The 14,812-nt window shown below is 38.3% G+C and overlaps 1 protein-coding gene and 1 long non-coding RNA gene across 2 annotated transcripts in view; one reads left to right on the plus strand and one right to left on the minus strand.

Moving 5' to 3' along the window:
* The window catches only part of LOC308552196 (uncharacterized protein C12orf56), a gene marked incomplete at its 5' end in the record, with an annotated part of 66,916 nt that overhangs the window by 46,476 nt on the left and 5,628 nt on the right, over positions 1 to 14,812 (plus strand). The window contains 6 exons of the mRNA XM_081127244.1: positions 996 to 1,102; positions 1,725 to 1,814; positions 6,535 to 6,658; positions 8,791 to 8,865; positions 9,194 to 9,268; positions 12,597 to 12,775. Coding sequence (XP_080983370.1) covers positions 996 to 1,102; positions 1,725 to 1,814; positions 6,535 to 6,658; positions 8,791 to 8,865; positions 9,194 to 9,268; positions 12,597 to 12,775 — 650 coding nt within the window. The remainder of the gene's footprint in view (positions 1 to 995; positions 1,103 to 1,724; positions 1,815 to 6,534; positions 6,659 to 8,790; positions 8,866 to 9,193; positions 9,269 to 12,596; positions 12,776 to 14,812) is intronic.
* The window catches only part of LOC308552198, a 32,431-nt gene continuing 20,052 nt past the window's right edge, over positions 2,434 to 14,812 (minus strand). Inside the window, exon 3 of the long non-coding RNA XR_013998111.1 lies at positions 2,434 to 4,205. This is a non-coding gene — a long non-coding RNA (uncharacterized lncRNA). The remainder of the gene's footprint in view (positions 4,206 to 14,812) is intronic.

Below are 14,812 nucleotides of genomic sequence, written 5' to 3' on the forward strand. Positions count from 1 at the left end.
ATGTTAGAGATGAAGAAACTGAGTCACAGAGTATATGTCATTTGCCAAATGTTATACAGCTAATTAGTGGCAGAGCTGGGATTTGAACTCAAGAACCTGGCTCCAGGGTCAGTGTGTAAAACCACCACACTACGCTGATTTATCGGGGCTCTTCTGATGGGCCTGTTGTACATCTTGCTTCCTCCCTTTTCCCTCTCTTCACCTAAACAAGGGTACACATATCACCTAAACAAGGGTAAACATATCCCTGTCTAAACAAAGAATCTAAGTTGTCACTAGTAAAAAAAAAGTTCTGGTGAAAAAATGAACAATAGAGGAACAAAAGAGAAGCAATTACATTATATTTCTCATTAATACCAACTTGCCTGATTTCATGGGCCAGTGCTTATTTTCATGCTTGATTTATCTCATGAGACCGGATAGGAACACAGAAAAATTGGTTTCCCCACTAATACGTCAGTCAGTATTTTGGCAGGAATGGCAATGTGCATTTCCACTGTATTAACAGAAGTGTTAATATCATTCTGCACCATCTTCATAGGCTATACTTAAGCTCTATATTTATTTTTGTAATAGTATACATTTTTAAATGAGAGCTTATCTAGCCGTGATTTCATTATATATTCACAAAGGCCAAATTACTTTGGAAAGGCAGAATTATGGTAGCCCCCATTTAATATATTATTTCAAGGTTACTGAATGACTTGCCTGAGATTATACACCTACTTCTGGATAACCTTCAATATTAGTGGTCGAGCCATGTCTAGAAGCCATTGCCCAGCATCACTCTCTTGCTTTGTTCACTAGGCCAGTGGTCTCCTGACTGTAAGTGAAAGTATGTTTTCAATGTGAGTTATGCTAGTATTAATGAGAGACATTGTAAGTCACTTCCTGGTCAAAGAAGAAATCATTTCTTCTTATTTTTATTATGTAAGCATGGAGAGTTTTACTAACAGGTACCTTCAGTTCACCTTCTTTCCTGCTTGCTTTCACAGACCAGTGACCTTTTCTATTTCCTAGTGAACAAACTTCATGAGTACTTGCCGGCGTCTCGGGGTGAGAATGCGCTTCAGGATAAAAGCCAAAGAGCTGATGAGCTGGTGTAAGTACTAACTGGATAGTCATAGATTTCTGCCCCGCTAGGGTGTTAAAGATAAATGGCAGGCACTAGACAAAATATATACTGTTTTAATGATTAATGGTGCTGCAAGTTTTGCTTCACATAGAATTTTTAAAATAGCATTCATTTTGTTTTAGTTTTTAAAGAAAGACACATAAGCTACTAATAATACTGGCTGTGTCCTAAATTGGAAAAGTGGGGTGTCTGGAGGAAAGACATTTTTTATTGTAGTTTCTTTTTTACTTCTGAAATTTTGAGCCAAATATTACCTACCTGAAAAACATAAAATTATTTTTTAAAAAGTAGTGTGTGATTATTGTAAAGACTTTGGAAAAAATATAAATACAAAAAACAATATGGAAATGACTTTGAATCCTGACATCCAGCTAGTCATTCATTCAACAGATATTTTTGAGTGATTGCTATGTAGTAATCACAGAGTAGACACTCAACCAATGTCAGCAATTTGATATGCAGAGTTTCCTTCTACTTTTTTCTACATAGATATCTGAGTGCAGTTCTATTAAGGATTACTGACTCTGTGGAATTCTGAACTTGTATTGAAATCATGCCATTTCCATGCTTTTTTCTCTTTGTTTTCTAGGGCATGCATTGAAATTATACAGACCCTGGGACTGATGTTCAGAGAAACAGAAACTGAGCCATCGCGTCTGAACACATTGGCAGCTAAGAAGTAAGGTCTCTTAAAAAATATCAGGACCTTGTAGTTGCAACCCATTAACTACTCTGTTGAGTGTCTTCCAAAATTCATAGCTCTCTAATTTCTCGTTTCAATCCCCTTTTAAGTATATGAAACTCTTTTATATCTCCATTTCCTTCTGTGATCAGATTAATTGGCACATACTGAGTTCTCTCTGAGTCTCTGGATTATTAAGGGCAGGAAGATTTTCTTAGCATAATTTTATCTTTTGTCAATGTCTGATGAGCTCGAAAAACACCAACGACCCATTGTACATTAAAAGCCAGGGGAGTTCTCTACTGGAATTTTCCAAAGTACCCTTATATCCACACAACAGAAAAGTTACATTGCAAAGGCACAAGTTATAATAGCTTCATTTAATATATAATTTTGTCACCTTGGAGTGAATGATGTTGCAGGGCTTATTAACATACAGCATAAGATACTCTAAAATATGTGGCCCCAAAAAGTTAGAAATTTATATCTTTCTCACATAATAGTCCAGACTAGATAGTCAACCTTTCCTCCACAGGATTAGCCAGAGACCTAGGCCCCTTCCCTTATGTTGCTCTGCCATCTTCTATCAGGCTTTGTCCTTATGGTTAAAGCTGGCTTATCTTCTTGATTTTGTTACACCCTGTGGGAAGCAGTGAGAGGAGTAGAGGGCAAGCAAATTTCTTTTTAAAGCAAGGCATATAAGACTTCTGCTCATGTTCTATTGGTGAGAACTTCAGGCCTATGGTCATAACTAGCTGCAAGAGAGGCTGGCAAATGTGTCTGTAGTTGTGGGGTTATATACCTAAGTAAACTTTGGATGTTGATGGGGACATATGTAATTAAAATGAAGAATGCAAGACTGTATAATAGTGGGACAATAACATTCTTTGCCACTGAAGGCATGTGTTTGCATGTTTTCCATATTATCTGCTTGACTTTTCTACAGTAAGCATTTTTGGCTTTTCAAGCCATTTGGTCTCTGTTGCAATTACTCAACTCTGTCACCATAGCACAAAAGTAGCCAGAGACAATACATAAATGAATGGGCACAGCTGTGTTCCAATAACACTTATATACAAAAACAGGCCCTGGACTATTTGGCCTGTTGACCCCTAGTTTACTAGGAAAATACACTCTCGTATTTTCTCTGCATACTTCATGTAGCTGGTAATACCACCGTTTCTCCTATCTCCAAGATGGAAATTCAAGATTATTTTTAATATTTCTGTCTTCTCCCACTCTGAAATTATTGCTAAATCATGTTAATCTTTTTTGTGTACTTTTTGGCCCCTACCTTTCTCTCTCCTAGTTAGAAAAAAATCACTCTTACTAACCTCTACTATAAAGTGTTGCATTTTAATTGTTCTGTCTTAACTTGGTTTGATCACATCAACCCTGCTATATCAAGTTTCTTTCATGATATGACCAGTTTCTTTTCATGTCCTTCAATACATATATTACATTAGTGTAATAGAATGTGGTTGTAATACTAACTTTTCAGCCAATTTTGATATGCAGTGGGTCAAGTCATGTTACCCATAGCATTACTAGAACGGTAAATATCTAATATAATTGTATTAGTCTTCTATTGCTTTGTAACAAATTACCAAAAACTCACTAAAACAATGTAAATTTTTTTATCCCACAGTTTCTGTGGATCAGGAAAGCTGGGCATAGTTTAGTTGGATCCTCTGCTCGGAGTCTCACAAGGCTGAAATTAAGGTGTCAGCTGGGGTTGCAATCTCATTGGAGGCTTAGGGTCCTCTTCCAAGCTCATTTGATGGTTGTTGGCAGAATAAATTTCCTTACACTATAAACTCATGATGGGTTGCTTCTTGGCAGGAGAATATCTCTGAGCTCAGGAAAGTCCTAAACTCTCCTTTAAAGGGCTCACCTGATTAGATCAGGTCTATTTAGGACAGTCTTCCTTTAATTAACTCAAGTCAACTAATTAGGAACCTTAATGAAATATGCAAAATCCCTTCACCTTTCTCATTGAACATAACATAATCATAAGACTGATACGCTAACATATTTACAAACCCTGCCCAAATTTAAGGGGAAGGGGCTTTATAGGGTGTATATACGAGAGGGCAGAAATGTTGGAAGCCCTATTGGAACTCTGCCTATCACAGTAACATACACTGAAATCTGAGGCTATGAATTTGCCTTTCAAAATCTGTATTTTAAAGTATAATACATTCATTGCCCGGCTGGCTTGGCTCAGTGGTTGAGCATCGACCTAGGATGCAGGAGATAGAGGTTCAATTCCTGGTCAGGGCACATGCCTGGGTTGCGGGCTCGATCCCCAGCAGGGGGCGTGCAGGAGGCAGCCGATCAGTCACTCTCATCATTGATGTTTTTCTCTTTCCCTCTCCCTTCTTCTCTCTGAAATCAATAAAAACATATTTAAAAAATATATATATAATACATTCAAAATTATTACATTGGAAATAATAACAATTTAAACAATGGAAGTATCAAACCATTAGCACCATTTTTAAAGGCTATGATGTCATTCCTATAAGTCTTTATTTTTAGGATGAAACCATCATTTAGATTAAAATTTCTTCCTCTATCTATTATTGACCTAATGGATTTTAAATTGAGTTGGCAGAAGGGGTATATTACAAATTAAATTCCATTTGAGCAAATTAAAAAGCATTTAATCATTTCAGTATTTTCCTCTATTTTTTTCATAAGTGGACATTTTATTAGTTCAACCTACTTCCTTGTATTCTTCTTGAAATGTACCATAACCCTTTCATGTTTCAGTACTGTTATGATTGAATTCATACATTATCACAGCAAGTGAACCAAAATTTGAGCGTTCCTTCCCTTAGCCTTAGATATATGATACTTTGAAAAGAAGCAGTTGCTGAAAATAAAGGACTATAATTAAATATAACAGTGAATGGAATGTCAGTTCAAACTTAATATCAGGAAAAGCTTTTAAATGGAGTGTTTTGTTAGTTTTGGAAGGGTGTTCTCAAAGTAAGGATGGCCATTTTAAAATAGCTGAATAAAACATTAGCAAATATCCTGTAGGACATATCCTGCTTTTTTTGAGAAATGTGTTGACATGAATCTTCTTTTGCAGATATGAGAAGTAGATTTGTTTTTTGAGTTGGAGAAAGGAGGGGAATTGCATTTTTATTAGATTTTTTGTTAATCATGAAATTCTAATCATGGTAATGATTTCAATGATTGTAAAAAGCTCAAGAAGCCCCAAATATTACTAAATAAGGATTGTTTATAGTCTCCTTTAATCCATTATGAAAGGAATGCTATGGTTATAGAGAATTTTTATACAATCCTACCTGAAATTATTTTACTATTCCTACCTGTCAAAGCTATCTTGTCTTCAGTTAGACAACTGTATTTCTAGTGATATGCTCTCAGCTCCTTTTCAAGCATAACATAGGTTACACTGCACATATGAAGATGGTGTTACTAACCTGGCTACTCAGGATGCTCAGTTTGAATTACGATTTTTTTCTTTTTCTTTTCATATCGTATGGTATATTATTCAAACATGTAGCACCATTTAAGGGATTTATTACTGTACATTAGTGAATAGTACACTGCATTTGAAAACAAAAGACCTGAAGTTTAATATTATTATTATTATTATTTTTATCCACACCTGAGGATATATTCATTGATTTGATAGAGAGAGAGGAGGGAAGGAGGGAAGGGGAGAGAGAGGGAGAGAAACATCGATGTGACAAACATTGATAGGTTGCCTCCTGTACGCGCCCTGACCGAGGATCGAACTCACAACCTAGCTATGTCCCCTGACCAGGAATCGAACCCACAACCTTGTAGTATATGGAATGATGCTCCAACCAACTGAGCCACCTGGCCAGGGCTTAATATTAGTTTTATTAGTAGCTAGTGGCCTTCAGTGGAACAGTAAACCTCTGAAATACTTTGTCTAAAAAGGGTTATAGAGTCAAAAAACTTGTTGTTGGTAAGTATTTTAAGAAATGCTTCACACTGTTTCTTTGTCCTGGAGCCATCCAGGGCATGCGCATTAGCACAGTAAAGCCTCTGAGAAGTCCTGTAGTAAAGATATCCGGTGAACTTGGTTGAATCAAGTATTTCTCTCTTTTTTTATAATATATCTTTATTGATTTCAGAGAGAGGAAAGGAGAGGGAGAGAGAGAGAGAGAGATAGATAGAAACATCAATAATGAGAGAGTCATTGACTGGCTGCCTCCTGCACGCCCCTGACTGGGGATGGAGCCCACAAACCGGGCATGTGCCCTGACCGGGAATCGAACCCTGATCTCCTGGATCCTAGGTCAACACTCAACTGCTGAGCCACACCCAGCCAGGCTCATTCTTCTTTTGCACACAATCTATTTTTACTATAATGTTGCCTGGAATTGTTAATCCATAAAAAAACCCTTTGGAAAATACTGCTATAATTGAAATAAAATTTCCCTTAAATCCAGATTTTCTAAGCTTTCCAAACTATGTGAACTTCTAGAACTGTACTTACCCTGGACCAAAAGATCAAGAAATTATATTTTCATTTACATGTATTATCTCTAGACATTTGTCTACATGTCCAAGTATCCAAAAGTTCAGTTGAGAATGGTCTGCAATGCTTTGTACTTTTAAGTATAATTATAGTCAGTATCTGCAAACTTGGCTTCACTGCTTCTCTTTTCAGACTTTACTAATTAATTGTCTTTTGTTTATTTTTTAGGGGAACACTATTTAATCTCTTGGTAATTTTAATTAGCAAGCCTCAGATTCCAAAATCTTGTCCTGTGTCTGATATCCAGTTGGGGGCTGACTCAACTTCAGTTGAGACATCTTTGGATGCTGAGGTGAGATGAGAATTTTGGAATAGATTAAATATAATATATAGGGTCCCTGGCTTCTTGTCTTCTAATGTGGACTATGACATTATAGAATATAGAAACATAATTAAATCAAAGAATAATTATTTTTTTCATTAACCTTAAAACTTAGCTGTTTTGTCAACATTAATAATTAGCATTCTATAGATATTAGGTAAATCTGTCTCTATACAAAATATGTATCTATATGTAATTCTACAGTAAGGGGTCTAATGGGTAAAAAAAGCATGTCTTAGAGGTTTTAGGTTAACTCTCTTGCCTTTGTTTGCCATTTCCTTACTTAAGTAGTGCAAACTCAGCAAGAGTTACATCTTGTTCTCAAGTTTTACTAAAACATTAGAGACACCATATTGCCAGAAAGCACTTATTCTGAGAGAATAAGCCATCTTATTATTAGTTTATTTTGCACAGCACAACACAGAATTTTAAGGACGGGACGTGATTTGATAGTTCTTACACATATAATCAGAGTTATGTTTTAGAAAACTCTTAAATTCACTCATCCATGCAATAAGTATTTGAGAATCTATTATGAGCTCAACAGTATACTAGACAATAGGGTCCACATAAGCAGCAAAATAGGCACAATCTCTGTCATTAGTTTATAGTCTGGTTGGAGAGACAGAGGTTAATAAAATATAACATGAATATATTATATATTATTATAGATTACATATGGAGCATCTAGTATACCACTTTTTAAAATATATATATTTTATTGATTTCAGAGAGAGGAAGGGAGAGGGAGAGAGAGAGAAACACCAATGATGAGAGAGTCATTGATCGGCCGCCTCCTGCACGCTCCCCTGGGGATGGAGCCCGCAGCCCGGGCATGTGCCCTGACCGGCACCCACCCGCAATCTCCTGGATGCTAGGTCGGTGCTCAGCTGCTGAGCCACGCCGGCCGGGCAGTATACCACTTTCAACAGTGGAGTGAGTGGATATATTGGGCCTGGACCCCCAAATAGTACTAGGCTTTCTTTTTAGAGCTCTCCTAACTGCCTATACTTTTCTTTTATAGCCCTTACCTCAGTTTGCCACTATGCATTTATTTATTTGGTTATTAAATTGATGTATGTTCCTTACTAGATTGTATATTCCGTAGGATAGGGACCATGTTTCTGTTGCTCTCTGTTGTATCCCCAACACCTAATACAGAGGCTGATGCATATTTCTTGAATAAATAAATGAAGAAAAGAAAAGGGATGGCAGTTATAAAGAGGCTAGATCCCAGAAATTTGGGGGAAATTGAATTGATAGATGGATGTGGAAATAAAGTATGAAGATTAGGTGACTTTTAGATTCTGGCCTGGGTGTCAAATAAGAATTACAACAAGAAGAGTAGGTTCACAGGGGAAATAATGAGCTTGGTTTGGGGTTAGTCGATTTGATTTGGCTATGGTATTTCCATATGAAAATATCTAGTAGAAGAATAGATAGGTCTGAGTTTCCTGTTTTGGGACTTGCTGATCTTTTGCACCTGGGCTATTACTGTGGCCAGGAGCAGATCATGCAGATTTTTGTTCCAAGGTCCAACAGAGTGGGAGATTTCAAACTGTAGCTCTTCTTGGCAAAGAATACTGTCAGGGACAATGTGTTGGCCTGCAGCATGCCCACACAGTTCTCACGCACCAAGTGGCCTGTGGGCTAGATAGAAGACAGCCTCAACACTGGAGTTCTTGAGAGCAAGAAATATCTTTAAGCCCTATATTTACCCATACCACAGGAGTTGCATATAAGCCTACATTTCCGAGACTCTTCTATCTTAATTCTGGGGAGCATATTTCTACTATTTTGAAAGCAAGTAGGGTTGTTGATCTGAATAATTTTGCAAATCGAGTGTGCCTTTTTTGGTTAGTCTCCTCTGGGCCATGTGCCGTCTTTCCCTGACCCACTTTCTTAGCCGCTATTAAATCTGTAGTCTTTATGAGAGCCACTTTTCTGAGAATGACTAAACCAAATTAAACAGGAAAATTGGCCACACTGATTACACTTTCAGTTAATAAAAAATTTTTATAAGTACCTAAAAGAAACCAGGAGAAATTATAATTTTCTGATTCTGTCAATGATATTGCATTGATTATTATTTAAAATTCTAGTTACAGAAGCTTATCCTGGAATTTACAGATACAGCTACAGCACTTTTATATGAAATACTTCTTGTCTTTCAGCAGGTACGAAATATATTTTTTATTATACATATTATATTGTGTGATTATTATGTATCATACAACTATTACGTATGTATATTATATGATTACATATTATGTGATTAATAATATACCTTTAAAATGCTTGTATTAGAAATGGTCTCCAAAACTGGTTAACTTAAATGATACTAGTTCTGCTCTTAAGCACTCATCTAACTTATTTTCCTAAATACTGATTTTAAAGATTTGATTAATTAAGGATAAAATGTATTTGAGAATGAATGTCCTATGTCCTTTTAGACACAACTTGAACTCCATGAATATAACTTGTTTATTTCCTTGAGTCTTTTAGGGAAATCTTGGATTGGGATCAACAAAGTTTGCTATTAGTTGGATGATGTCCTTTCTACAAAGTTGTACCCCTATAGTAAGTAGCTAGAAGTAAAAACAAAACCACTCAAGGCTAATTACACAGATATTCTTGTGCTTAATTAATCAAGCACATTTTCTCTATAAGTAGTCAAATTTATAAAACAGGAGCAAAATATATGTATGATTATTTTATTATTTAATTGAAATAAAATGTTTTTATATTTGGTACTGGAATGTTCAAGGTCCTGAAACAATATGTCAAATGGGATCTTTATTTAGTGAAAAATCTAAAGATATATGTATAAAACAAAATATTAAAGTACTGGCTGTGTAATTAAGTGAAAAAAAAATGGACATTTATCTTAAGTAGTAAGTATGAGCTGGCAAGTATGACTATAATAACACTTGGGATCACCTGGTCGTTCTGTCTCTGCTGCCACCATCCTGGTCCATAATATCACTCTGTCTCCTTGACACTACAGTCACATCCACGCAGTCTGTTCCTATCTTCCCACTAGACTATAGTCAGAGGGACTTATTCACAATAAAAATCCAATTATGGCATCCCTTGCTTTAAATCTCACATAATAAATAAAGACATAATGAATAAAGACTAAACTCCTTAATATGTCCTACAAGGCCGTGCATGTTATGGCCCTACGGCCTCACCTAGCCCCTCATTCTTCCAGCTATGTGGGTCTCATACTCACTGCCCACCCCCAACATCCCCAACTCCATCACACCTTTACCACCTGACTCCTTGTCTGTCTGTCTGAAATGCTTTTCCCTCCCTTTCCCACCTAATTAACTCCTGCTCACTGCCCAGGCCTCAGTACCCCTTCCTGGGGTGGACTGGATGGATGATTTTCTAGCCTCTAAGTCAGATTCCCCCTTACAGGCACACGTAGACATAGCACGGCACCTCCCTCCCTCCACAGGACTTGGCACTGTTGAAGTTCACATTTGTTTGTATTATTACCTGCTGCTTCCCCATGGTAGCCATTAGTGTCTACAAATACTCTAGCTCACTCTGCTTCCAGACACAGGATTCCAGGGTTGTTCTTCCCTCCCACTTGAAATTAGGTGGGTCTCTGTTCTTGCTTTTACCAATGGAATGTGAACAAAAGTAGCCTGTGTTACTTTGTGCCAGAAGGTTTAGGAGCCAGTGCATGCTTCCCGGCATTCTTTTTCCCTTCTGGCGTGGTGACTGGCAACATTCTAGGTGGTCCCGAGTGGCTACAATGAGCAGAATCCCTTACCGACCCATTAGGGCCATAAAGTATGAGCAAGTAATAAGCCTTTGTTGTTTTAAGCAAGGCATTGATATTTTGTGAGATGTTACCACAGCATAACCTAGTCTATCATGACTGATACAACGTCTTTCTCCCCCTGCAGACTCCAAGTGCCATGAGGGTAGGAGCTTTATCTGTTGAGCTAGGCACATAATAGATGTTCAATAAAATATCTACTGAATTAATTCCAATAAAGGCTTTACACCTTAATCTCTTCGCACCTCCCCAAACTTAGCTCCCTTTTATTCATTCATGTATTCGTATGTTCAGTCAACATACATTTAATTGGAAATCTCTTTGAAAGGTAATAATCCAAACTAAATTTTCACTGCTAATGGAGGATTTGACATGGGGTAACATGTTCTCATTCTGTATACAAACATGCCTCCGTTGACCATCAGTGGGTTCCTTCTGAGCTGGTTTTCTAGAGTGATGTTGAGTCTAGGTTCTTGTGCCAGGTCCCTGTGACAAAAACCTGGCTGGAGCCAGAGGAGGATACCCTTGCCAGTAGTATAGCCGATTTCCTTCTGAAGGCATTGACCCTAGAAACTTGGCTCCTTTCGCAGCACACAGACCCTAACCAGTCTCAGGCCCACATTGAGGAGTGTCAAAGTCACAGCCATTCACAGCAACAGACACTCAAATGCGCAAGATGCAAAACACTTCCTCTGTGCAGTGGTTGCAGAACCAGTCATCTGAATTGGAGAGTGAAATCTGGGGTCCTATGAACTCTAAGCAGCAGGAAAGTTTCTTTATCAACCTCTAGGGTTGGTTCACCAAAGGAATTGAGTATGAGGCCAGTCTGTGACCATAAAGCATGTTAGGATGAAGGGTAGCAAAAACCCCCTACTAACACCATTGAAAGCTTTCATATTAACCCAGTTCTAAAGAGTATGGGCAGAAATAGACCATTTGAGATAAATTTGCAAACAAGGAAACTATTGGGATCATTGCATACACCTGCATGTCAGTCAGTTCTGGCTGATTCTCTTACTTGGTTAGAGCAAGATGCTAAAGTTAAAAATTTAATCCCCAAATGAGCACTGATTTGTCCCACTGCTCCAGACTCTAACTTCAATCTGTGTTTGCCTGACACAACATTTAGTAAATATGTGTAAATGGACCTGAAAACTCATTTCAGACCACCTGCCCTATTTAGAGAAAGGGCCAGTAGCAACATCCATGGTGACATGTTTATTGATACTAACTTAATGGGTGTGCAGAGTGACTTGCTGGTTAGAGCTTGAAAGGGCGCTAACATTCCTTTCTGTTTTTTATAGTAACCTACATTTATGGATACTAGTTTGAAAATGCAACCCTCCCCCCTCAAAAAAGACTTGTGGAATCCACTGTTCTTGGTTTTTAAAAATGTTTGGTTCTGTTGCGAATGACAGCTTTTTGTATGTTTGAGAAGCAGAAACCCAATAGCTTCACATTATTGCTACTTTTTCCACTTTAATTTCCCCTGAGAAATTGTAAGTGCTTTTGATAACAACCCCAGCTAACAGCTACATCATTATCACTTGCTTGTATCAAGTCTTGTTTTCTTTGCGTTGTCACTTAGTGTTTCTCAATGTGTGGTCCAGAGAACAAATCCATCAGAATTGTTTATGGTAAATATGTGGAGGTGAGACCCAGAATTCTGCATGGTTAGTGAGTTGCCTAGGTGATTTTTATGCATACTAAAATTTGAGAACCATTGCCATGTAGGAACCTTCTTTGAACAGCACAGCCATTTGTTTTTAACAGTAAAATAGAAGAGAAACCATCATCCCTACTGCAGGAGACAACAGACCTCTCTGAGCTCCCCGTGTCCCCCACTTCTGCTTCCAGTGTTCTCTCTCCACTTTGGAGCCAAATGTCCTCGACCATCAGTACTAATTCTGATCCCTGCTTGTAGGGGGGCAACTGGTAAACCCATCTGGTCTATAGTCTCATGCTCTGAGTACCATTTCAGTGAAAAGTAGTGCAAGGGCATTGGTATAAGAGGGGGTGAGGTCTTCCGCTTAGATTTCTAGTTGAGGTTCCAGCTGAAATAGGTGCTCTATGGGTGGCATGCGGCCTACATGTAATTGCATTTTCCTTGTCTAGGTTACTTTTGTGGCCAGTATTGTGAATCAGGTGGTGAAGGGACTTTCAGCTTCATTTCAGCTGTTAAGTCCCAGCCAAGCAGTTCTGTTGTACCAGCAGTTTTACATCCTCAAGAGCTGCCTGCAGTACAGCAAGACTTTAGCTGAGCATATTAGGAATAACTACCGAGAAGAATTCAGGTAAGAAGATCTGAATCTAATCTGCAGTAAAATCCATTCATTTCTAACCTTTATGCAAAACTGCAACATGGCCAACTATTTAGAAAATTAAGTGACAATGGGAAATTCTATTTTTGTTTTCAATAATATTTCACTGTGATCTGTGGTAAGGTAGGATTTGGGGGAGCACTAAGAACTATTGCCATTTGAAATATATTCCCAGGCCAGAAAAGACTAGTGAAACATCAAACTCTCTTGGAAGACCTGTTTCTCACTCATCACCTTTATTGTAGCCAACATCTCACAGAAGTTGTAATGATTTTAACACACTGTGAGAATTAAGAGGAATGAACCCTGCCGAAGGGGGTGAAAAATTTTGGATTGTGAATTCAACTGAGTCATTGGGGGAAAATTGATAAAGGAGAAACAATTAATGAATGTAGTTATTTTGTTTCATTTACTCCTCTTACTCTCAGTGACAAAGCAGTAAGAAGGAGCAGTGGTAGCAAGCGTTGGTTTCATCAGCCAGCTTGCTCTGCACCTCAGGGGCTCCTACTTCTATTTATAGGCTGGCAAATCCCAGTGCACTTAGCTTGCAGCCCTGCATCCGCAACTGTCAAGGAAAAAACCAGGTTGTGCCTGACTTAAGGTGGAAAGGGTGCAGCAGGCACAGCTCTGCTACCAGTTTGCATGGAGGCATAAAAGGATGCGGAGGTATACGTTATGACCGCAGATTGGCTTTAAAAATATTTAGCCCAATTTGTGGATCCTGTTTTTCTCCCATGTGGTTTTACAATATAGATTCCCCTCTGGCTCCTATAAAAGGTTTTTGTTTGGCCTGCTCTGAGTTGGTCCACACAATACAATTTTTTTCCTCACTTTTTTTTTTTAGGTAAAATTCATAAATCATGAAATTCACCATATTAAACATTTTAAAGTGTGCAGTGCAGTTCAGTGGCTTTTAATACATTTTGCAATGTTGTGCAGCCACAACCACCATCTAATTGCAGAGCGTTTTTATCACCTCCAAAGAAACCTGGTATCCGTGAAGCAGTCCTACCCTGTTCTCCCCTCCCCCAGCCCCTGACAACCACAAATCTACTTCCAGCCTCTGTGGATTTGCCTGTTCTGGACATTTCATATCAATGGTCTCATACAATATATAGCCTTTTGTGTCTGGCTTCTTTCACTTAGCATAATGTTTTCAAGGTTCACCCATGTTGTAGCATGTATCACATAACCCAATTTTTAAAAGTTACCTATGCACATTTAAAAATCAGAAGTACTGGCAAAAATGCCATCATACTTCTCCATGACAGCAGTTGGCAGAGCTCAATAGCAGTTGTCCTCTTAGGTGATAACATACTGTTTAGTTTGCCACTGTCTCCTCTCTCTATTCTTACTGTTACCCTTATTCCTAATATGTTACCTGTGGGCATTTAGGTTTGTGACCCTTGTTTTATCTAGTGATTTTCCAGCTTGCTGTGCATTAGAATCACCAGAACAACTATTAAAAAGTACTGATACCCAGGCCTCATATGTAGAAATTCTGTTCAGTATTTTTTTTTTTTTGAGGTGGGATCTGGGTATAGACATTAAAAAACAAATAAAATAAAAAAAAAAAACACCTCTCCAGGTAATTCTAATATGCCCAGGGTTGAGAACAAATTTTTAAGCAATCCCATAGGATGGCTAAAGGTATTGTCACTTTTGTCTGTTCCCCTGGCCTTACACTTTTACTGAGGCCACGGGGATGAACCCTACTCTTCTCTCTCGACTTGGCCCTAGTGGTCACCACAGCTCTGATTCTTTCCACTCCCCTCTGTAAACTGCCTGAGAAAACAGGAAGCAGGGGCCTCAGCTCACACTGCGGTGAGGATAGTCCTGGCTTCCTTATTAATGCTTTGATGACTGGTACATTATTAATGAAGTTCACTTCCTTGGCTGAAGGAAAGTGCTTCGGTGAGTTGAAAGGCACACATGTCAGAGATCTTCTAGGCTACAAATGGGGGAGGACTGAGGATGCTGGCCGAGTCTCGTGGCTGAGACTCCCTCCCG

Source organism: Miniopterus schreibersii (genome assembly GCF_964146895.1).
Source record: "Miniopterus schreibersii genome assembly, chromosome: 2".
Taxonomy (NCBI): domain Eukaryota; kingdom Metazoa; phylum Chordata; class Mammalia; order Chiroptera; family Miniopteridae; genus Miniopterus; species Miniopterus schreibersii.